The sequence below is a fragment of the Biomphalaria glabrata genome, chromosome 7, assembly GCF_947242115.1.
Source record: "Biomphalaria glabrata chromosome 7, xgBioGlab47.1, whole genome shotgun sequence".
Lineage (NCBI taxonomy): Eukaryota > Metazoa > Mollusca > Gastropoda > Planorbidae > Biomphalaria > Biomphalaria glabrata.
Window position 1 is genome coordinate 34,739,539 of NC_074717.1, and position 22,797 is coordinate 34,762,335.

Genomic DNA, 22,797 nt, shown 5'->3' on the forward strand with positions numbered 1-22,797 from the left:
AGAGTCATTTAATCGACTCTTTAGAGCATTTCGAGTTTGGATCAGTGGACACGCAATCAATGACTTGGGAAAAGGGCGGGATGGGGGGGGCGGGTGCACACGCCCACAGTAAGATATTATTTTAGTGGGTTTTAGCATGACTACAAACCGGGAAGGTGTTTTTAAGATTTTTGAGAAAGTATGTATGATCTAGTTTCCCTACGAATGCGTGAGATAAATGGTATCAAGAATTTTCAAACATAGACCATTGTCCCAAAATATGTCAATTTTTATCTCATGGCTATTAGCTTGACCTGCATACTGTACTCCCAGACTACACCCACGCCAAACGGCACCTTCGACATGGAGGTCACGCGCCAATTTGCTCCCTCGTCTGGGCTGAAAGGTCACCTGGCTTCGGGTCATAGGAAGGACAAGACCTAGAGATTCTGTTAGATCAGCTCTAGCTGACCGTTGGGTCAGCGAGATTTGCACGTTAAAGCTAGATCAAGCCAAGCGTGTTGGATAACTCTCTGACCTGTCAGAGAAGAGAACCCTTTGATCTTTTTTTTTTATTACTTGATTCTATAAAGATAAAACAACTTGTCAATCTTTACAAGAAAAAAAAACACTCCTTAATAGAAGCAACTTTGTGGGTCTAACAAGTAAAGGTTGGGGAACTTTACAACCACGTGTCTACAGTGTTATTGGTGAAGATAATTCGTTCACTGTTGATTAATAATTATGATTATTAAATAACCTCAAGTACTGATGACCCTCGATAAAGGTATTCGGCTCAATCTATAACCTGGCGTAAAACACTAAAAACAAAAGTGTGTGTATCTGTATGTCATTGTTTGTTTGACATGTTTCGGATGTTCCTTCAGAGTTGAACATAATCTACTTCTTAGTCCAAACGGGCCCGGGACGACCGAACGACCAGACAGCCATCCTGGTAAACGCAGTCCCCTATTATTACACATCGTTAAGAATCAGCCCTATAGATTGTTGGTCCACTGTACGTATAGTCAGTGCTTTTCTTTGACAATAGGTTATTACCATATGTGTGCATTGCTGCTGAGGTGGAAACAAAAGTTACTAGTAACTAGATCTAAGTAGTAACATAACTATGGGACAAGCTGAATAGTTAGATTTATTGTCAGACTTCTACCAAGCAACTTGCTTCAGTTCATCTGGAGCAGATTTCTTACAAAACATCTCGTCCAATGTTCACGCCGCGGTTGACCAATTATTTCATTTTCTCTATACGCCAGTCTTGGCAAGCAATATCTAACACATTTGATGGAGAAATATTTTGTCGGAATAATTGACAACACCAACTCAATTTCTCATACTCCTATCCTGTACACACAGTCTGCTTCGTACAGAATGGTTGTTAATATGAGGAGCATGTGTAGAATTGTGTGCTGCCAGCTGCCTAATGGTTTTTCCTCAAGATTGACTCCCATGGCCTTTCCTATGTTAGGGTATAGCTGTAAGGCAGCAGATGTTTGAATTCTGAGTTTTCCTTCTCCAAGGCTAACAAGCCCCTCTTGCCAGAAGCTTACTGGTTTGGGCGCCAGTTACTCTCCTTTGCTCCTTCTCTTGTTAGTGAAAACAGTTCCGCCGGATCCACTATCTAAGCCAGGCTGGCCAAGAGTTGGACTAGTTGTCAAAGGCTGTTTGAGACATTGGAAGCATTTTATAGTTAATGTAGTTTTTGTTACCACTACCGGCAATAAACAATATTTTTTTTTTGGGGGGGGGGGGAGCATTTTACGTCACGATAAAAGATCTTTTCCGTTGGCAACTTCTCGTGTGACTAAAGAGGCCAATCCTTGTTGCATTACTGTGGTTACAGGTAGGCCATATTAATCACCAGACACTGTAGCACTTCCATCTTTCTACTTCTCGTGTGTACGCCATCTGCAATCCAGGACACTTCATTTATGCTTGCTTTCCATCTGGATCTATCCAGTGCCCCCTTTTCCCAACTGTTGGTGTCCATTTTTAAGAGCTTCATGTCACGTTTTCATATATCAATATACTTTAAAAGTGGGCGACCTGCGACTCTCTTGCCTTCTATTAGATCACCAAACAGAAAGTTTTGTGGGAGTTGACCTTGTGGGTTCTGTGAACAGGTCGAAGCCAGCCAAGGCGATAACAGCACCCAGCATTTCCTCATTTGGTTAGTTTATTTTGCCACCTTATTTTAAAGATCCGCCATAAGCATCGGATTCGGAAGATAGTCAGTTTTTTTTTCCTGCCAAGAGTTGAAGGACCATGCTTCACTACCGTATAGCAGAGTGCTCATCACACAGGCTTTGATGTGCTTGTGTATAAAGCATTCCCTACCCAAGGTATTTTGTGTTCGCCCTCCTCACTCATTGTTCCTCTGAAAGACACATCGAAAAATCTGTTTTGACGGCTGCCTTGAGCTAACATGACAATGACAGTAGAGGACTGAGATGGCAGAAATAAAATTGGTCCATCGATGTAGGTAACTAGTCATTCTAGAGATACACTCTCTTCTTGTGACTGTAGCACTGCACGCGAGCCGAACTATGTATTTGTCCTATTCACACGTGGTAACCTAATGATGAAGTAGCTGCAGCTCTGCACCACCGATCTGTCGAATCAAATTATTCAGAACTTTGATCTAGTCAAACTTGCGCGTACTTTGTAGTTATTGTAAAAATAAAGTTCCACTTTCAGACCTTAGGGCGCGTGCTTAGGGTCTATAGGGCAGATGATGTAAAGCTCATGTTTCTGTGACCTAGGGTTAACGAGCGTGTCGTGTGGTCAGCACAACGATCAATCGCCTATACTTTTCCCCAACTAAAGTCAGTTACCCATTAGAGCTGGGTAGACTCAGAGGCGCCCTAAGATCCCGAAATTAAAAATCCCAGTCTTCACCAGGATTCGAACATGGGACTCTCAGTTCAGAAACCAAGCGCTTTATCGTTCAGCCCCCACGCCTCCTTGTAGTTATTGTTAACTGTTATTTGGTTTGAGTTTTGTTTTACTGAATGTTCTGGGATAGTAGTAAGATCTTGAACTAATATTTTCCTCTCTGGCCACGTTTCAATGTGTGGGTCTATTGCTTAGACACTTGTGTATGCTATTGTTCAAGTCATTGCTTTGTTAATAGAGGCACGCTTCTAAAACTGAGTTTTGTTGAATGAGTTTACAGTCACTGAGTGTCTCGTGGTCTAAGCAACGTCTGCTGGTAGATCTACAGCTCAGATTAGCGTGTGAGCGAGACTAGCCCAGAGAACGTTTTTTTCTCTTTCCCACTGTGGCCATGTGTGAGAAATGGGTCATGAGCACTGTGGACATACATCTCCCTCTCCTCCCCCGTCTATTTGACGTTGTGTTTGTCAGTGACATATGATCAATGCAGTGTGTGACTTTCTTGCCCGCTTCTTACTGGCTGCATGTCAACATCTGTCCGTCTCTCTCTCTCTCTTTCTCTCTCTCTCTCTCTCTCTCTCTGCAATTCTTAGCTAATCTTGCTGGTCCTGCTCACGTAACAGTCTAGCCCCCCCCCCCTTTCCCAATCCGAATGTTTCTTTCCGTCCTCTGTATGTAATGTTCACGTCTTATGAAATACCTTCCTCTCTCGTCTCGCTGCACACCTCCAGCCACTTGCATGTTGATATGCCATAGAGGGCAGGTCTTATACTCTTCCTCAATGTAGACGATGGAGCGAGTGCCGCCACACCAGTTGGGACGTAATGACTGATACCCGAATGATGTCCCTTTGTGCATCGCTCATGAGCTAGTCCACAAGGTAGACAAGAAAACGTGTCTCTCGTGTATGTAATTAGTACGGTGATAAAAGTGGCTTGAATTAAAAAGAAAAAAAACAGAAGTGAGCCAGATGTGGCGACACTTTTACAGTCAGTCCCAGGATCCTTTGTCTGAGAAGCTTATCTCTTGACTTGATGATCGACATGCTGGTACAACATGGCGTGTGGATAAAGAGGGGGTTGGGGTGATTATTATTAATTTGTTCCTAAGTCGACATGTAAATTGGATTGTTTATCTGGCGGCTGTGTACGCGTGTGTTCCTATCTGTGTGGAGTCAACACCAGAGTGATATGCATCTTGTTTTGATCTTGTTCTCAGGTGATATATTGGGTTTATTGCTGGATCTTGAGAATCAATACCTGATATTTTATTTGAATGGAGATCCGCTGCCTAGTTACAAGCAGCTGTTTACACATGCCAGGTATGTTGTCAATTTGTATGTATATATATAACTAAATTGCCTTGTATATCTGTATATGTGTTTGTTTGTTTGTTATATGATGTAGATAGAGAGAGATATGCGAATAATGGATAAACAATTGGCTATAGTGGATTTATGTTGTGTATGTGAGAGACTTCATTGCACACTTTTCACCATTTGCTTTCCAGAACTGGATTCTTCGCAGCTGCCAGTTTTATGTCTTTCCAGCAGTGTGAGTTTAACTTTGGTGAGAAACAGTTTCGTTATCCCCCGCCACGAGCCTTCAAGACATTCAACCAATATGGTAGACTCTTACCTGAAGAGAAGATTGTATTGCCCAGGTCTGTATTGAAGCAAGTCTCTGTGTGATATTCAGTAGTCTGGAAGGTGACAGTTGATACTTTTTGTTTACTAATATGTTCACTCCAGAGTATTGCTACTCTCCCCTTTTGAATAGCAGATCAAAATATGTTTTTAAACATTGTACACAAATATTAGATTTAGATCCTTTCAAGCATGCCCATTATGTTTTGTTTTGGGAGGGGGGGGGAACCATGATTTACATTTGTATTTATAACATTGAAACAAAAAGCTATAAAGTAAAAACAAAATCTTCTGTGTTAGTGGGAGGCGAAAACCGCTTGACTGCCTTTCAAGCGGGTCTCAAGTTTGAAACCCACTCGAGCTGTGTTTGCTTAGCACCTAAAGGCAGCACTGAAACCTTCTCAAAAATACCACCTCCCCTCCACTGGTCCACAAAAGATATTGGACCCTAGCACACTAAGCATGCAATGCATACTATAAGCAGGAAAGATGTTGTACCTGGTATTCAAAAGCAATTGAAAAGAAAAAAATGTGATAATTTTCAAGTTGAAAGTTATGTATTTAAACCTATATTTGAGTTGAAGTCTAACAAAGTCATTCTGTTTATGCTCTATGTTTGTGACAGACATCAGAAAATGGCCTTGATGAATCAGTTTGTGGTCAGTGAAGATGCCTGTACTCTGTGTTTTGACAATATTGCTGATACACAGCTTTTGGACTGTGGCCACAGGTGGGTAACAACTGAGTCTCTAGAGTTTTTTTTCTATATCCTTATTTTTAATATTTCCAACTTTGCAAAATTTAGAGCTCTGTCTGTCTAGTTTGTCTGTCTAGTTTGTTTTTTTAGTTTTCTCTGTCTGTTTTTTGTTTTGTCTGTCTAGTTTTGTTAGCTCATGGTTAGTTTTGTAGGTCTTGTCTTGTTTGTTTATTTGTTTTGTTCAGTAAATGTTTATTAGAATTGAAATGTGCTCTTCCCTCCCCCTCTCTCAACCTTCCATTCTGACCAACACACACACATAAACATTCAACCTATGCTGACATGTAAAACCTTATTGATGAGTGCACTCAAAGGGTTATACTGTAACTAAATGTTGCTCTTGCTTCTCAGACTTAAACATTGATATAACTCCTTGCAAAGATGTATCCATTGATGTCATTATTAACTTGAATGTAAATTGTAAAAAACAATTGTATTCATGCACTTCTTGTTTCTATTCAGAGGCTTCTGTGAAGTTTGTGCCATTCAGTTAGAGAAATGTCCTATTTGCCGCAAAGAGATTTTGGAAAGAGTCCGGTGTCACAGTGACACTCGTTCACCTACCCCAGGCCTGGTGCTCTTGCAAACACCTGTTGTATAGAGTGCTTGATGTTCATCTTATACATAGCCACACACATATATATATTTATACATTGTACATTTCATACACCTGTATAGATAGAAACTATCAGTCACTTGGGTTTTAGTTGATTTTATTTATTTATTTGTAATTTGATCATCCTCATCTTCATTGAGAAATGTGACAAATTATGGTCACATATACACAGAGTTCACTCTATTTCTTTGAGAACTTTAAACTGTACATTTCAATATCTTATTGAAATATATATCTAACAAAAAACAAACAAAAAATTGTTGGTATCAAACGATTTTGTAGCAGTGTTTTTCCATTTTTATGTATAATGGTATAACATTTGTCAAAAAGTGACTCTGTTCTTATTAGTAAGTCTTCAAGTTGTGTCAGAATTTTTGGAAGCACTTACTCTAGAAATATATTATTAAATGACTGTGAAATTTGACAAAACATTGACTCCAGCATTAACTGTAGACTGACTTCAGAATTCATTTGTAATATGACTTTTACTGTCACTTGAGTTTGTCAAAAAATAAACTTTTTATGTATAATGAGACTAGTTTGTTCAAGATATGAACTTGTACAAATCTTTAGTTTTGATTATTTTGTTCAAGATATGAACTTGTACACATTTTAAATTTCTCTTAAGTGGTCCATCAGTCACTGTTCCATGATTTTGACAACTCTGAGGTTAAAGTCATGCTGTAGTCCCAACAGTGTTTTATGAAAGTTTTTTTTTCTTTCCAATGTTGGCCTAATGTATTTTCCCCACTGGCTATTGGCCTGCTATATTTCCCAACATGATAAAGAACCTTCTGTATTTTCCATTGTGTTTGCCAACCTAACCTATATTCCATTGTGGTCTATGACATTTTTCAGATGGCTGTGAATACAAGACCCTAACAGACATTGTATGTCTTTTTATTTAATTGTATATTTTGAGACATAGAAAATGGATTGCATCTTACTCGCAGTTAGGGTATTGTTTTTAACTAATGAACGAATCATAATTAGTTTTGAATGCTCATAGAGAAATGGTAAAAGTATGTTTATAAAAGTTTAAGTCCCTATAACTTTTGGTAATCTGGACTTCTAATAAACTGTTTGAGGACATGGTTGATAGCCTAACCTCTCAAGGTCTAAAGTAACACTGTATCAGAAATGTCCTTATTGCTTTGTACCACTGGAATCCTGGGGATAGAAATCTCATGACAAAATCCACTGAATCCCTGTACTTTTTTTAATCCACCAAGCCAAAGTTAACCTTATAAAGATATAAATCACTGTGCATCCCCCAGCTTTACTTTGTCCAGCTTGAAAAGGGGGTTGCATATGGGATTAGAACTTCAAATCTGTAATTTCATTCAAACTAATGTTGTCTGTTCTGTAATAAGTCTTGTTTTAACTAGGTCAATCATGAACAAACAATATTATTGTTTTGGGAGGGGGGGGGGGAAGATGATGAATGGCCCTAATTATCTGATTTAGAATCTCCCTTTTAAATGTGAATCTCTTCTAAATTAAGAAGAGCTTCTCATTTAGTTAGCTCTGTTAAAGCCACTTCGGTGAAAAAAAATAATTGAAGGGGTTATTAAATATGCTGTGGCCAGATTTAGCAGCCAAGTTGAACCAGATATCATGTGATACCAGCTGTTATGCTTTGCTATTTATTTGTCCACCATAACTTTTTTTTTTGGTTCACTTGATGCTGGCTGTTGTATGAACTGGTGTAATGGGCTGTGTCCCAATTACTCATTCAGTGCTCTGTAATATTAATGTGAATACATTTGTCACTACTTAGTTGATATCATTTTTTAGTCTTTTGTTTTGGTTTCATGTTAAAAATCATTTTGTCGATTAAATCATTGGCAAATTGAATGTGTCAAAAAAAAAAAACCTGATCTATTTTGTTTCAGAAAAGTCAAGGCTACACCAGTATTATCAAATATCAAACTGTTTCTGTCACATCAAACAATTTCTAGAGTTTGTTGGTTTGTTGGAGGCTATTTCTTTTTTGTTTTGTTGCTTTCTCTTTGTCTCAATGGAATTCAACTTTTTGCATAACCTTTTCCTTGATTTCATGTGTGTGTTTGTTGTTTTTATTTTTTAGTTTCTGTCTTCCACAAGATTCAAAGTCAAGAAAAATATTTTAGGATGAACCTCAGCTTTTTTTTTTTGGAAGGGTGGGTGTGGATGACAACATCCAGTGACAACCAAAATATATGTACTAAAAAGTCCTAGATCTATCTTGTGAGTGCTTTTAAAGTGAGCCCCCTTCCCTAGATCTGGAGCATCTGCTTCTTTGGACATTGAGTTTTTAATCACTGCATTCATTCATTTCAATGTCTCTTTGACCTGACCTATGTATACTAGCTGTAACTTATGATTTTGTCCATTTGATTTTCTCTTGACAATTTTTTTTTTTTGGAGCTATTTTTGTTTCTGTATGAACTCAGAAAATATATGAGGAGAAACTGAAGCATTGACTTGGAATGGTTTTAATACTGTATGTCTTGTAGAACTGTCATTGTACTGGTTAGACTTTGTGGCTTGATCAATGTTTTTGTCTAGTGCTTGTAGACATTTTTGATACATAATAAAAAAGTAAAGTTCCCCTTTCAGGCCATGCAGTATATAGGGCAGATGATGTTAAGGTCTTCTGTTTCTTTGGCCAACGGTTAACGAGCAGGATGTAATGTGGCCCGTAAAAATTCCAAAGCTCGAAATCCCAATCTCCATCGAGATTTGAACCCATGACCCCAGGGTTGGAAGCCAAGCGCTTAACCACTAAGCCACTGTGGTTTAGCCACCGTGCCATATAATACCTACAGGGAAATTCCATTGGATATTACACACACAGTGTCTCCATGATAGTCCAGTTGATTGATATACATAACACAATAGCTTCGGGATAGTTTAATTACTAGAAACAGATCACACAAACCTTTTAGATATTTTGGCTGATTGATACAGGTCAGGCCTTGTAGGCATAACATGATTAACCCTAGCCGTGAATTTCTCAGATACATTGAACAATGTATGTGTGATAGATCCTTAAAATATATGAAAGGTTTCCAATCATGCACTATATTACCAACTGCCCCAGGCAGACATTTCAAATACCGGTATTACAAACATTCCTAAAGAATGATGAGCGGGCCCATCTGAATTTTTGTTTTGTCAGCAACGGGGGGGGGGGGGGGGGGGTCATAAAAAAAAAAAAAAGTAAAGTTCCCCTTTCAGATCATGCAGTCTGTAGGGCAGATGATGTTAGTCATCTGTTTCTTTGTGCAACGGTTAACAAGCAGGGTGACGACCAACCGTCTTTACTTTCCCCAACTAAGGTCGGGTACCATTGGAGTTGGGTGGACTTAGGGGCGCCCTTAAAATTCCAGTCTTCAGCGAGATTCGAACTCAGGACCGCATGTTCAGAACCCAGGCGCTTAACCATAAGGAGGAACAAAAAGAAATGCTTTATACCTTTTTTTAATGCTGAAATCGAAATGACCTGTAGATCTAACTTACGCATTGAGTTTCATTATTAGCCTCATAACATGAAAATCTTTTTTTTTTTTTTTTTAAATAAACTTAACGTCCCAGGGGTAAAGATGTATGGTGAAAGTGTAGAGGATCCGTTTCTCTGTCCTGCCAAGACACTAGCATCCCTGTTATCCAACACTAGCTTTGGTCGAGGGCTTAGGGCATAATACATTTTCATATACATTTAGATTTAGATCTATGGCTAGATTCTATACTATAAAAAGGCTATCTATTGATCTTTGTAGCATTTGTTTAGAGCCATGCCATTATGAATGCATGAGAGCAGTTTGAATCATTTTCCTATTTGAGAATTTCATACATGGCGGGAAAACCTTAATAGAGCTACTTGTGTGGTGTATCTGGTGTACAAAACAAAGGAAGTGTTTTTTTTTAAAGGTAAATGTTAATTTTAAGTGCACTTTTTTGGCACTGTAGATTTAAAGCTTCTCCGTTTATAGCGCCAAATAATTTCAATAGTGGCGACTTTCACGAAAACAATTAATCACTACAATGACACTTAAATTGAATTCCACTGTTGTCAACTAAATCAAATAAAATATGAGCTATACTTTATAACGATATCTGAATTCGTGGCAGTTTATCTTTGTATCGACACGCTTGTATTACCGCTAGTTATTTGGGAAGCGACTTCCGGCATTGCAAGTGACAGATCTTTGTGGAGTCAGCTTGCCGCCCGATGCGCCAAACTGTGCGGGAGGATCTAAGTAAGCTATTTATCCATTTGTTTTAAATTGTTTTGAGTGTAAGTATATTTTCTTTCTACACATTGAAACTATTTTGTTCTACTAACAGAAGAGCTTAGAAAATTTGATTCTCCTGAGCTAAAAATAGGCAGTAAAATGATCATATCCCGGTACCTTTCAAAAAAAAAGTATCTTCCTTCATTTTGTACACCGAATACACCAAAATGCTATTTATAGTTCTCCCACCCCCCCCCCCCCCCCCCGTGTATGAACATCTCCAAAGCTCTAACAATTAGAAGCGACTTTTGAAGTTTTGGTGCAGGCTATCCCTATGTCAATGGCTTATCAATAAGAAACGCGTGATTTCAAAAGATCATTAAAAACGCGAAATGTGAACTCACTTTTATGTTTTCTTCTACTACACAACTGAGCCATTACTTTAAAAACACATTTCCTTCCAGACTCATGGGCTTTGTTTTTGTACTCCAATGAGAAATTTTAGGATGTTGTGTTTTGTCTGTTTGAATGTTATGTGTTTTGTCATGTTTTTTTTTTTTTTGTTTTTTTTTGTTGTTTTTTTTGAAGATGTACCTTCATAAATGTATTTTTAAAATCAATTTTGAATAGCAAATTTTTCAATGCTATAACATGCTGAGATCGCTCTAGTCCAATCACTTGTACAGGCCAGTGAAGGGCAGGTGGTAGGCCTATCTGGGAGACTTTCCGTGCTGCCTTCAGGCGCTCAGCCAACACAACTAGGTCTATACACAAAGAATCAGTTCCAGGCTCCTGATCGCAGACATCTAGAAGAGATATGTTACAACTAGTAATTTACAGTTGGTTGATTTAAGAGAACAAAAAACTTCGACCCACCGTGACTCAACAGTGTTAGTCTGAACAAGCAATGCTACATCGGGGCTGCTTTGAATAGACTTGTTTTGTCTGACACGCTCGGCTGAATAAAACACACCCTTCATTTTTAAACATGGTACACATTATTAAAAAAAATTGAACCCTATAAAGGGTTGAGCATTCCGAATCCTGCTCTCGTCAAAAAGGTTTGTCGTGTTCGCTGGCCACGGAAAGCGCTTCGAATTTCGGTCACAATGTTTCCAGCTCAGCAATCATGCCTATATTATAAATAAAATCATAATGGAACCCCAGCTCAATTAAACAAAAAATTCGAACAAATAGATTGGAAATGAGTGTAACAAGTAATCAGACAGAAACACCATTACGCTGGCTGCCTGGTCGTGCGGTTTGCGCGCTGGACTGTCTTTCGGATTTATCGATGATCCTGGGTTCAATCCACTGGCGGTTCCATGGGGGGGGGGGGGGGGGGGCGGACGAATTTTAGTATAGAATTCACACAATTTGTATACGAATTTATTACTTATGTTAATAATATATACTAATTATTTATATTTCAACCTATTTTTAGATTATTTCGCCCCCCCCCCCTTTTCTAGTATTTTGGGCGATTTTGTAAGGTCAGGAGGGGGCCATAGCATCAATCCGCCCCCGCCCCCACCATAAACTTTCGAGTGGAGGGGGGGGCGGTCCTATTTATTTGTAGAAATCACAGCTTGCTAACAGAATCAATTAAATATCTATATGATTAAAACTTGTTATTGGTATTTTAACCGGTCTTTATATTATGTCGTTCACCTGTTGGCCGATTGGAAGGGGAGGAGTGAATACCTCTACTGCCCTTCCCATCTAAACCCTTTGAGTGGTGGGGGGGGGGGCGGTCCTACTTTTATGGAGAAATCATAGTATGTGAACAAAATTAGTCGAATATCTATATAATATAAACAGGTGGAAGTGCGATACATGCAATCACCTTCCCCCCATCGGACAAACCAATACTTTTTCTTTTTGTATTATAGTAAGAAAATATCAGGTGACCGAGCCTCGCTCGGATGAATAATTTGTTAAGAAAGGATATTTACCCGAAGTTATTTTGGGAATATTGTTGTAATTACGAAAATGAACTATCGGGTAAAGACTATCAATCCGAAGAGTTGCTTTTTAGTTCTTTCAGTTCTCAATGTAATTGTACATGGCGATTAGAATAGAAAGTACCCTCAATAGTAGGCCTATAGAAAACCACAGCTCACGTCTTAACGTTTTACATTGCTTCTTTCATGTAGAACTATTGGGCTATTATAGGCTTGTAAGAAAGTCTTTGCAGTGTAACTTCTAAAATGGTTACTTCATGACATTTAATACTGCAATTAGTATATTTATTATGGCTCTGAGACATGGACACTTTACAGAAAAAACTAAGACTTTTTGAGTGCTTTCACCAAAGATGCTTGCGCTCCATCATGGACATACGGTGGCAGGACAGCACTACATACAGCGATGTCCTTGCCAACGCCGGTATGGAGAGTATAGTGGGACTTCTTATGGTCCGACAGTTGCACTGGGTAGGGCACGTATCCTGTATGGGAGACGAACGAATGCCAAAGGCAGTCTTTTTTTGTGAGCTAAAAGGTGGTCGACGTAACAGATGCGCCCCAAGGAAATTCTTCAAAGACCAGCTTAGTCGTCAACTTTCCTTGGCTGACATAGAAGAGAGCACCTGGTTGCATGCGGCCTCAGAACGAGACAGCTGGAGGTCTCTCACGAAGGCCGCGAGATACACATTTGAGACCAAAAGAAAATCTGCTGCCGAGAACAAACGCAGACGGCGAAAAGAAAATCTAAATCGGCCACCTGCGGACAATGGTTATGCTTGCCCTGGATGTGGCAAAATATGTAGGTCACAGTTGGGGCTGCACAGCAAAGGAAAATACTGCATTCCTCACTTATTTTCGGACTCGAATTTCATACCATTTTGCAAGAATATCGCTGTTTGTATTGTGGTCATTGGTGAAGTCGTTCAAGAAGTCTTAGTTGCTTTCTATAAAGTACTCATGTCTCAGATCCACATAGAGGGGTTGAGAGAATACTGGTTGACACTGATTTTTGTAGACAGGCGGAGCGATTTATTTCGCCACACTCTCGCTTGGAGGCGTCCAAAAGCACGACTATCCATGATCACATATCAACCTCTCTTTAAAGCAATGCGTCAATTGATAAAATGCTTCCCAGATAATGTGAAGTTATCTACCACTTTAAGGGATGTCTATGCGCAGTGATCTTTGGGCTGAGTAGGTTTTATTGGGTGACTTTTGGAACATGACTTCTGTTTTACCGAGGTTTATAGGTTAACAAATAAAAAAAAAGGCAGCAGCGTGATGAAAATTCGTTGACCGCGAGCTGGATATCATCAGGGCCAGCCCTAGGCCTATGCTGTCACAGTGGTGGACCCCGAAGGTTCAAAATCCCCGCGCTAATTCTAGGTGTAAATTATTAAATTAAACCATTATAATTTATAATAGGGTTCCCGTGGTCTCCTTGTTTTCAAGGAGCTCCTGGAAATCTCCTGAAACTCATAAAAATGTCCTTAAAAAGACAAAATTGTTACTTTGGGGGTGTCAATCAATATGGTAAACGCCAGTCCTACGCGTGATATAAAAAAACGGCATCGTCAGCTTTCATTTAATAAAAATGTAATGCAAATACGAATTTTTTTCTAATACAAAATCTTTATTTTCACTTATTATCTTTATCTCTACCCTTACTGATCCGCGCGCAATCCTCACATTTCACATAGGGCCCCGCAAATGTTAGGGCCGGCCCTGATTGTGCAAGTAAGGCATAGATATGCTGTGTTATGACCATTTCCTATGTTTTGGTATTGGACAGCAGACTTCGAAGCTTAAACACATTGCAATAATTCACCAGCAAAATAATAACAAAGTAAAAGCTACCTACGGATGTAAGCAATTAAAGTGTAAACAATTTATAAAGCCTTTAAAACACAATAACTAATCTTACATTAAGATATTTAATTTCATTATTTTTCTTCCATAAATTCCTAATGGATCAATGTACAATAAGATGGTGCGCAAATGTTTAATTACGCCAATTGAATCATTAAAACTTGTTCTTGTTTGCGAAGAAATGTCTTAGTGTACTGCTGTGAGCCTAGTGACGTAAGCGGTGTCAATTTTTTTTTCCCATTGACGTCATACAGAAAATTTCATTCATAAAACATTCTAGCCAAAATTAATTTTTCGATAATGAACCATTTTCAAACCGATATAACGGTCGACCTCGAGTTTTCCCGATGTGGCCAATGAGTTGAGAATTTTTTTCTCACTATTATGCACATACCGTGAACTTTTAAAGAAAATCGTTAGAGCCGTTTTCGAAATAAAATTTATATATATATATATATATATAAATATATATACATACATACAAGAATTGCTCGCTTAAGAGTATAGGATTACAAAATTTAAAAAATCTATCACTAATCCTATACTCTTAAGCGAGCAATTCTTGTATGTATGTATGTATATATATTTATATTTATATATATATATAAATTTTATTTCGAAAACGGCTCTAACGATTTTCTTTAAAATTTCAAGGTATGTGCATATTAGTAAGAAAAAAATTCTCAACTCATTGGCCACATCGGGAAAACTCGAGGTCGACCGTTATATCAGTTTGAAAATGCCTCATTATCGAAAAATTAATTTTGGCTAGAATGTTTTATGAATGAAAATTTTCCATGACGTAAACGGGAAAAACGCTGTTTACGTCACTAGGCTTACCGCAGTATACTAAAATATTTCTTTGCAAACAAGAACGAGTTTTAAAGGATCAATAGACCTAATTAAACATTTGCGCACCATCTTAATGTAGATTGATTTATTATAGAACTATGAAAGAAAAGTAATGAAATTAAATGTGCCGATATATGATTAGTTATTGTGTTTTAAGTGCTAAATAAGTTGTTTACACTTTAATTGTGTAGAGCGGTGTAGATACCTTTTACTTTGTTGTTTATTTTGCTGGTGACCTCCAGCTGTCTCGTTCTGAGGTTGCATGCAACCATGTGCTCTCTTCTATGTCAGCTAAGTCAAGTTTGCGCCATAAGCTGGTCTTTTAAGGGTTTCGGTGTTACGTCGACCACTTTTTAGCTCACCAAAAAATCCTGCCTTTGGCATGCGTTCGTCTGAGATTCGTCTCCCATACAGGATACTGCTCTGTCCAGCGTAACTGTCGGACTTAAAGAATTCCCTCTATACAAAGGCCGCGGATACACATTTGAGACCAAAAGAAAATTTGCTGCCGAGGACAGACGCAGACGCTAAAAGAAAATCTTAATCGAGCATCGCGGACAATGGTTATGCTTGCCCTGGATGTGGCAAGATATGTAGGTCACAGCTGCAATCCTCATTAATTTTCGGACTCTAAGACAAGCCTTATTATTATTATTATTTTGCTGGTGAATTATTACCATGTGTTCATGCTTCAGTGTCTACCTCTCCTGTACCAAAACAAAGGAAATGGTCATAACACAACTTCTCTACGCCTTACTTGCTCACACTAAACATGATATCCATCTAGCGGTCAACGAGTTTGCGTACACTGCAGCCTCTTTTGATTTAACTATAAACCTCGGTAAAAAGCTTGGAGTTAGGGCCAGGAGAGATCTGAATGGATGGATGTGTAAAAGCAGGCCATAGCACCACTAGGATGGATGGATGGCAAAAGCCGGTATGAACTTCCTATAGTCCGACAGTCAGGCTGGGCAGGGCACGTAACCCGTATGGGTAACGAGCATATTGTTTGGCGTAACAGAGGTGCCCCACGGAAACGTTTCTTTAGAAAACTAATGCCATGATTTAAGTCTAATAAGAAAAAATGCGCCATTTTACTTTGTCACTAAGTGCATGTTTTACCCTATAACGTAGAGAAGTTACACTGCAAAGACTTTCTTCCAAGCCAATAATAGTAAGCCTACAATAGTTTTACGCAAAAGATGGATTGTAAAACTATAAGACGGACGTGAGCTGTAGTTTGTCTAGACTGTAGGAGGACTTAAAAGACTTTAAATTTAATCGACATGTACAATTAGCCCTACAATTAGAACTAACAGAACACTAAAACAACTCTTCAGATTAGTAGTCTTTATCCGATCGTTCATTTTCGTAATTACAAGAATATTCCCAAAATGACTTCGGGTATATAACCTTCCGAAATTATTTAACAGAGCGAGGTTCGGCCACCTGGTACAAAAATATTCTCAAAATGACTTCGGGTATATATCCTTCCTTAACAAATTATTCATCCGAGCGAGGCTCGGTCACCTGATATTATAATTTATATATGCTATAAAGTAAATTCTTATATCGAGTCGCCCAACCCCTATTCTTTAATGCAAAATGCAATCATTAGCAGAAATTATAAAAAGCGAGGATTAATCGTTTTCATTTTACCGCCCTTCCCCTTTCCAGACAGAGTTTGTGTAATTTCACATGAATTTATCATAACTATTTTAAGAAAGAAATTTTTCAATATAACAATCACGGTTGAGATGAGTTCAAAAGCCAGATAATCTTTTCCTAGTCGACTTTTTCCAACCTTTACTCTATCTTATATTTTGCTAGTTAAATAAATTTAGGACACAATTTATGCTTGAATTTCATTGGATATTTTTAATCGAATATTTTTTTTCGGCGGCTATCCTCAAAGCCTTAATCTAAATATGTGGGGTAACTTATCTTTTCAAAGAAGCAATCGGTTGTATTTACAATGTATTAAGGGACTATAAATTCATATTGGAATATCTTTCCTCATTATTCAAAAGGTCCTTTATAATAGAATGAATAATGAGCTGTAGGTCAGGAGAATGCGTTACTGCAGTGAAGAATGCAAGAAAACGCTTTAGGCGTCGGGGCTTCGATCCGAACCCCTCTAATAAGTAATAAGGTGTAGATATCAGGAGAATGCGTTTCAGCCGTGAAAAATGCAAGAAAACACTTTTGGCGGAACCCCACTGAGGAAGCTTACAGCGCTCTCCCAGACCCCCAAGCTTGCAAGAGAAAGAACCTCAACATGAATGTTTTTTTTTTCGCCGAAGATTGAGAAACAGTCTTATTTTATTCTCATATATCGAATATATATATATGCCTATCATTGGCGTAGCCAGGGGGGGGGGGTTCTTGGGGTTCAAACCCCCCCCCCCCCGGAAATGAAATCCCCCCCCCCCGCAAGGGAGGGGGGGACGGAATTAAGTGACTGATTTTTGCTTTCATTTTGTTTATTATAGGTGAGATTTTAATACTAAATCATCACTTACCACAGCCAGCCGAGGGAATTTTGAGTTAAAAACCCTCTACCAGGGGGTTTTGAGATTGAAAAAAAAACCTATCAGGGGGTTTTGAGATACAAATCCCTCTACCAGGGGGTTTTGAGTTTTAAACCCCCTACCAGAGGTTTTTGCAGTTAAATCCCCCTCTTCTATAAAACAAAACAAAAAAATGCAAACAACAATCCCCAGATTCCAACAGCACAGTTAAGGAAGATTTTGATTTTAAAACCCCCTAAAAAATTTACGATAAACCCCCTCTTCAATATAAAAAAAGCAAATTACACATTCAAAATTCTATGAGCGTAGCCAAAGGGGTTTTGAGTTTAACCCCCCCCCCTCCAGTTGGGGTTTGAAGCTAAAAAGTACCTCTTCAATATAAAAAAAAAGCAAATTACACACTATAAAATCTATGAGCGTAGCCAAAGGGGTTTTGAGTTGATGGCTTTTTCTTTAAAGTTTAAAACCCCTCCAGATTCCCTACAGAGCGTTTAGAGTTGAAAACCTCTCTCTTCAATATTATTTTAAAGCAAACTACAGTCACCAAATGGGGTTTTGAATTAAAAAAAAAACAAAAAAAAAACTCCAGAGATTTTTTAGTTTAAAACCCCTCAAAAGATGATTTGACGAAAAAACTTTCCTTTTCGATATAAAATCTAAAGCGAAATACAGGCATGTAATTCCAAGAGCGTAGTCAAGAAAGGTTACAAATTTCTACCAGTGGCTTGGGCTCCATTAATAGGCCTAAAGTGTGAATAGCCTTCTGCCGAAATTGAAAAACATTAAATGTGGCTCAACAAAGATGGCTAAGACAGATTTTAGGAGTCAGTCATAGAGATCGGGTCTAAATCAAAGAAATCATATGCCGAACTGGGAGTCGAATCCTTAGAAAGGTTGTGACAGAACGTCGCATGTTCTCCGAGAAAATGAATTAAGCAAAATAAGAGTTGCGAAAAAGCTTGCCGGAAAATGCGCCGAGTGGCGCGAGAGGGTCTAAGTCAGTAAGAATAGCACATTAAGTTTTTGAAATAAAACTTTTTAATAGCAAGATAATACACTGTAGATACCTCAGAATATGCATTTTGTTGGCTTTCAATACCAGAAATAGTGCTCGGCGGCGAGCCCCGCGCTGGGGGAGCGCTGCGAGCTCCCCCAGACCCCCTTGCTGGCAAGGGCGGGGAGTCTACAATAAACGTCTTCCGAAAGGGTCAGAATGTAATAAAGATTAATTATGTACACACACACACATATAATTTTTTTTCGCGGGGGGGGAGGGGGGCTGTGGTAAGTGATGATAGGGTTAGGGTTTGGAAAAAAATCGCCCCCCCCACTCCAAAGTTCTGGATCCGCCAGTGGTTCAATCCCTCTCTGCCCGCTCCCATCCCCGTCGTCCTGCGGGAGGTTTGGACTAGGAAGTAAATTTCTTCACCTCTGAAGGAACATCTGAAACGTAAAACATTGTACATCCAGAAGAGAATTTTTAAAAATGTAAATTTTAATGAAAACTAAAATTGATTTACTCAACTAAATCAAAACCGAAGGCTTTACAAACTATCCTGCATGCACAGTAGAAGAAAAAAAAAGGGCAAAGTAGACTTCAGAAGATGAAAATCAGAGCTAGTCAAATGTTCTTTTGCAATGGAACCGGAATGGGCCAAGCATGTTCTTTACACCTGAATGTTTACTAGCAGGAACGGTAAACAAACGGGACATTGAAAGCAGAGAAAAGTGAAGAGCTTGCTAAAATGTTGACTACCTGGCAGAGCATTACGTTACAGAGTCTTTAGAATCAACTTTTTTTAAGAACCAAGGAAACAAAAGGTGACAGAAACAAGTTAGAAACAACTAATTGTAGACACCAGCTAAGCTGTAGAGCACTGCGATGTATAATAGGCCTACATTATAGTTCAGAAGTAATTATCTCCTCTCTTGAAGGAAAGTTTATAAGATAAGACCCTCTCTAGTACTTTAGACATAAAATTTTGATCCAGATTTTAGATGTTAAGTGTACTGTGGAAAATAATCGAGAAATATTTGCTTCTTATACTTTTTTTTTTCGTGAGCACTTATAGTACAAGAAATGTGTTTTTCTATTGTTGGGACATTTACGTATTTGGTCTCTCAGGAATGGATCGTACTTGGATAGTAATTTCTTTGATTTTTACTGCCAATTCTTCAACTCGTTCGCGATGCCCAAGGAGAGACAGATTCTGCTTTACGAGAAAACTCATGATGTTCAAGATTCTCTAGAGATAATCTCTCCACATTTTGCCCTCTTGCTTATTTAAATCTTTAGTCTTGCTGTCATTATTGTTACCTAGTCACAGACGAACTTCACATTTCATCCAAGCAAGTGATGTGCGGCCGAGAGACTAAAACTGCTTGGTCTCGGCTTGGCCACCTTACAAGGGGGCTTGAGTTCGAATTCCGACTCTAGCAAGGTTGTGTTTGCTGAGTGGTTGGAAAACTTTCTCCCAGATACTCCTTCCCCCCCCCCACTGGTCCACAAAAGAGATTGGTAAATTACTAATTAGTAATTATAAAAACCACCATTCTAAACGTGTCCATAACCAGTGCATTGAACAATGAAGTCACATCATGTAAGGTTAAAAAAATGTTAAAGTTGCCGAGATTTAAATAAATCTGAAAAAAATTGATTCAAGGTGGTCTATAGCTTACATTTAATTTAAGAAAGAATATCGGACATAGCAAATTAACAAAACAAATAAATGTTTTTTTTATTTATGTAATTACAATGTATAGTTTTACTGAGAAAGTTTGTCCTCAATTTGATACCCCCACCACTTGATGCCCCGTGAGGCCCGCCACTGCTGTATTCCCCATCTATATCTTACCTTTGCTGCTGTAGTCAAACGATCTTCAGTTTTTTTCCATGTCTATTTCTTGTAGCTATTTCTTTTTTTTAAATATCCCCATGGGCTGGCCTAGAAATAGTTGGCCACTGTTTATTGTTTGGTACTTATTATTGATTGAACAAAACCGACAGGCCATTAGTCCGCGGAGAAAAGCCAAAATCAATATCAGACATGATTGTGAGATTACTTCTGTTTGACCATGTCGTTCTGCTTGGTACCTGGCCAATTTTTCTTTCTATTATGAATTTAAACAATGGTATTTTCTGAACATGTTACTTACATTTATACATTTACATTAATGGTTGTGTGTAGGCCAGTTTCTAAGGATTCACACTGCATTAGATATTGATATACATAATACATCCTATTATAACTGCATACATAATGATAATGAATAATATAGCTGTTACTATAGCTAATTTTGAGCATTTGAGGGATTAATGGAGCAAGTCAAGCAAGTTGTCTATTAAGCTCACTCAAAGAAAATTAAACACACTGAATATGGACCAATAATACTCAGAGCTTCTTCTTGGAGATGATTCCAAAAAAAAAATATTTTTTTTTTGTAAACTAGAAATACCTAAGAAGTACTATGACACGTGTACCTTTGTGATCAGTCTGTCACTAGTCTGTTAAGACTCCATGGGCGTAGCCAGGATTTTGTTCGGGGGGGGGGGGGGCGGAACCCTCCCCCCCCCCCCAGCGAAAAAATTTTTTATATGTATTTATGTGTGTGTGTGTGTGTGCATAATCTTTATTAAATTCTGACCCTTCATTCTTTTGGAAGACCTTTAACTTTTATTGTGACCTAGAATTCGTTCTTCCTGGAGTTAGTGGAAAAAATGTAGATTCCCCGCCATCACTAGCAATGGGATCTAAGGGAGCGCTAGGAGCACTATTTCTGGTATTGAAAGCCAACAAAATGCATATTCTGAGGTATCTACAGTGCATTTTCCTGCTTTTAAAAAGTTCTATTTCAAAAAACTAATGTGCTATTCTTACTGACTTAGACCCTCCCGCGCCGTTCGGCTCATCTGCCGTCAAGTTGTTTCCATAAAAATCTGTCACTGGTAATGTCTGAAGCCTCTTCCCACCTGCCATGAGGACCTCCATGAATGAGTGGCGTCAAGTTGTACTAGGATATCATTGCAACTCCTCTTGTGCGTAATTCATTTTGTCGGAGAACATGTCCCGCAAACCTCATGCGTCGCTCTTTCACAATCTTACTAAGGGGTCGACTCCCAGTTGGCATTGGATTTCCTTGATTTAGACCTGATCTCTATAACTGACTCCTAAAATCTGTCTTAGCCATCTTTGTTGAGCCAAATTTAGTGTTTTTCAATTTCGGCAGATGACTATTCACTGCAGTTTATTAATGGAGCCCTGCCACTGGTACAAATGTGTAAACTCTCTTGAATACGCTCTTGGAATTAAGTGGATGTAGTTTGCTTTAGATTTTATATCGAAAAGAGAATTTTTATCGTCAAAATCATCTGTTGGGGGTTTTTAAACTCAAAACCATCTGGAGGGGTTTTAAACTCAAAACCCCCGATCGGATTGGCTCAAATAGTGTGTAATTTGCTTTTTTTTTTATATTGAAAGGTATTTTTAGCATCAAACCCCTCTGAATGGGGGTTTAAACTCAAAACCCCTTTTGGCCACGCTCATAGCATTTTGAGTGCGTAATTTGCTTTTTTTCTTACACTGAAGATGTATTTTTTAGCCTCAAACCCACTTTGGCTACGCTCATAGATTTTAGAGTGAGTAATTTGCTTTTATTTATATTAAAGAGGTACTTTTTAGCTTCAAACTCCACTGGAGGGGAGTTTAAACTCAAAACCCCTTTGACTACACTCATAACATTTTGAGTGTATAATTTGCTTTGTTTTTATTATTAAAGAGATATTTTTTACCTTCAAACCCCGCTGAAGTTGGAATTAAATCCAAAACTGAGTCAAAACCCATTTAGCTACGCCCATAACAGTTTGAGTGCGTAATTAGCTTTTTTTTTATGTTGAAGAGGGGGTTTGTCGTAAATTTTAGAGGGGGTTTTAAAATCAAAATCTTCCTTAACTGTGCTCTTGAAATTAGGGGATTTTCGTTTGCATTTTTTTTTTGTTTTGTTTTATAGAAGAGGTGGAGTTAACTGCAGAATCCCCAGGTAGGGGGTTTAAAACTCAAAACCCCTGGTAGGGGTTTTTAAACTCAAACCCCCTGGTAGGGGTTTTTTAAACTCGAACCCCTCTGGTAGGGGTTTTAAACTCGAACCCCCCTGGTAGGGGGTTTTAAACTCAAAACCCCTTTGGTTGTGCTTGGGCACCTAAAATAAACAAAATCAAAGCAAAAAATCAGTCACTAAGTTCCGATCCCCCCCCCTCGGGGGATTTCATTTCGGGGGGGGGGGTTGAACCCCCAACCCTCTCCCCCCCTGGCTACGCCCATGAAAGATTCTGTTATATATAGCATCTCCATGAAACTGTATCCATGATTTGTTCTCTCACCAACTCTCACCCTTTCCTCTTTCTTTTCTCTTTTCAAATGGATATGGAAATTACTCATTAATATATTTTTA

General features: G+C 38.5%; 1 protein-coding gene across 1 annotated transcript in view; it reads left to right on the plus strand.

Annotated features, from left to right (window-relative positions):
• Window positions 1–8,368, plus strand: part of LOC106053726 (RING finger and SPRY domain-containing protein 1-like) — a 58,161-nt gene extending 49,793 nt beyond the window's left edge. Inside the window, exons 14-17 of the mRNA XM_056036172.1 lie at window positions 4,111–4,213; window positions 4,402–4,554; window positions 5,163–5,267; window positions 5,757–8,368. Of these exons, the coding sequence (XP_055892147.1) occupies window positions 4,111–4,213; window positions 4,402–4,554; window positions 5,163–5,267; window positions 5,757–5,895 (500 nt within the window). The 3' untranslated portion in view covers window positions 5,896–8,368. The remainder of the gene's footprint in view (window positions 1–4,110; window positions 4,214–4,401; window positions 4,555–5,162; window positions 5,268–5,756) is intronic.
• Window positions 8,369–22,797: the final 14,429 nt, after the last annotated feature.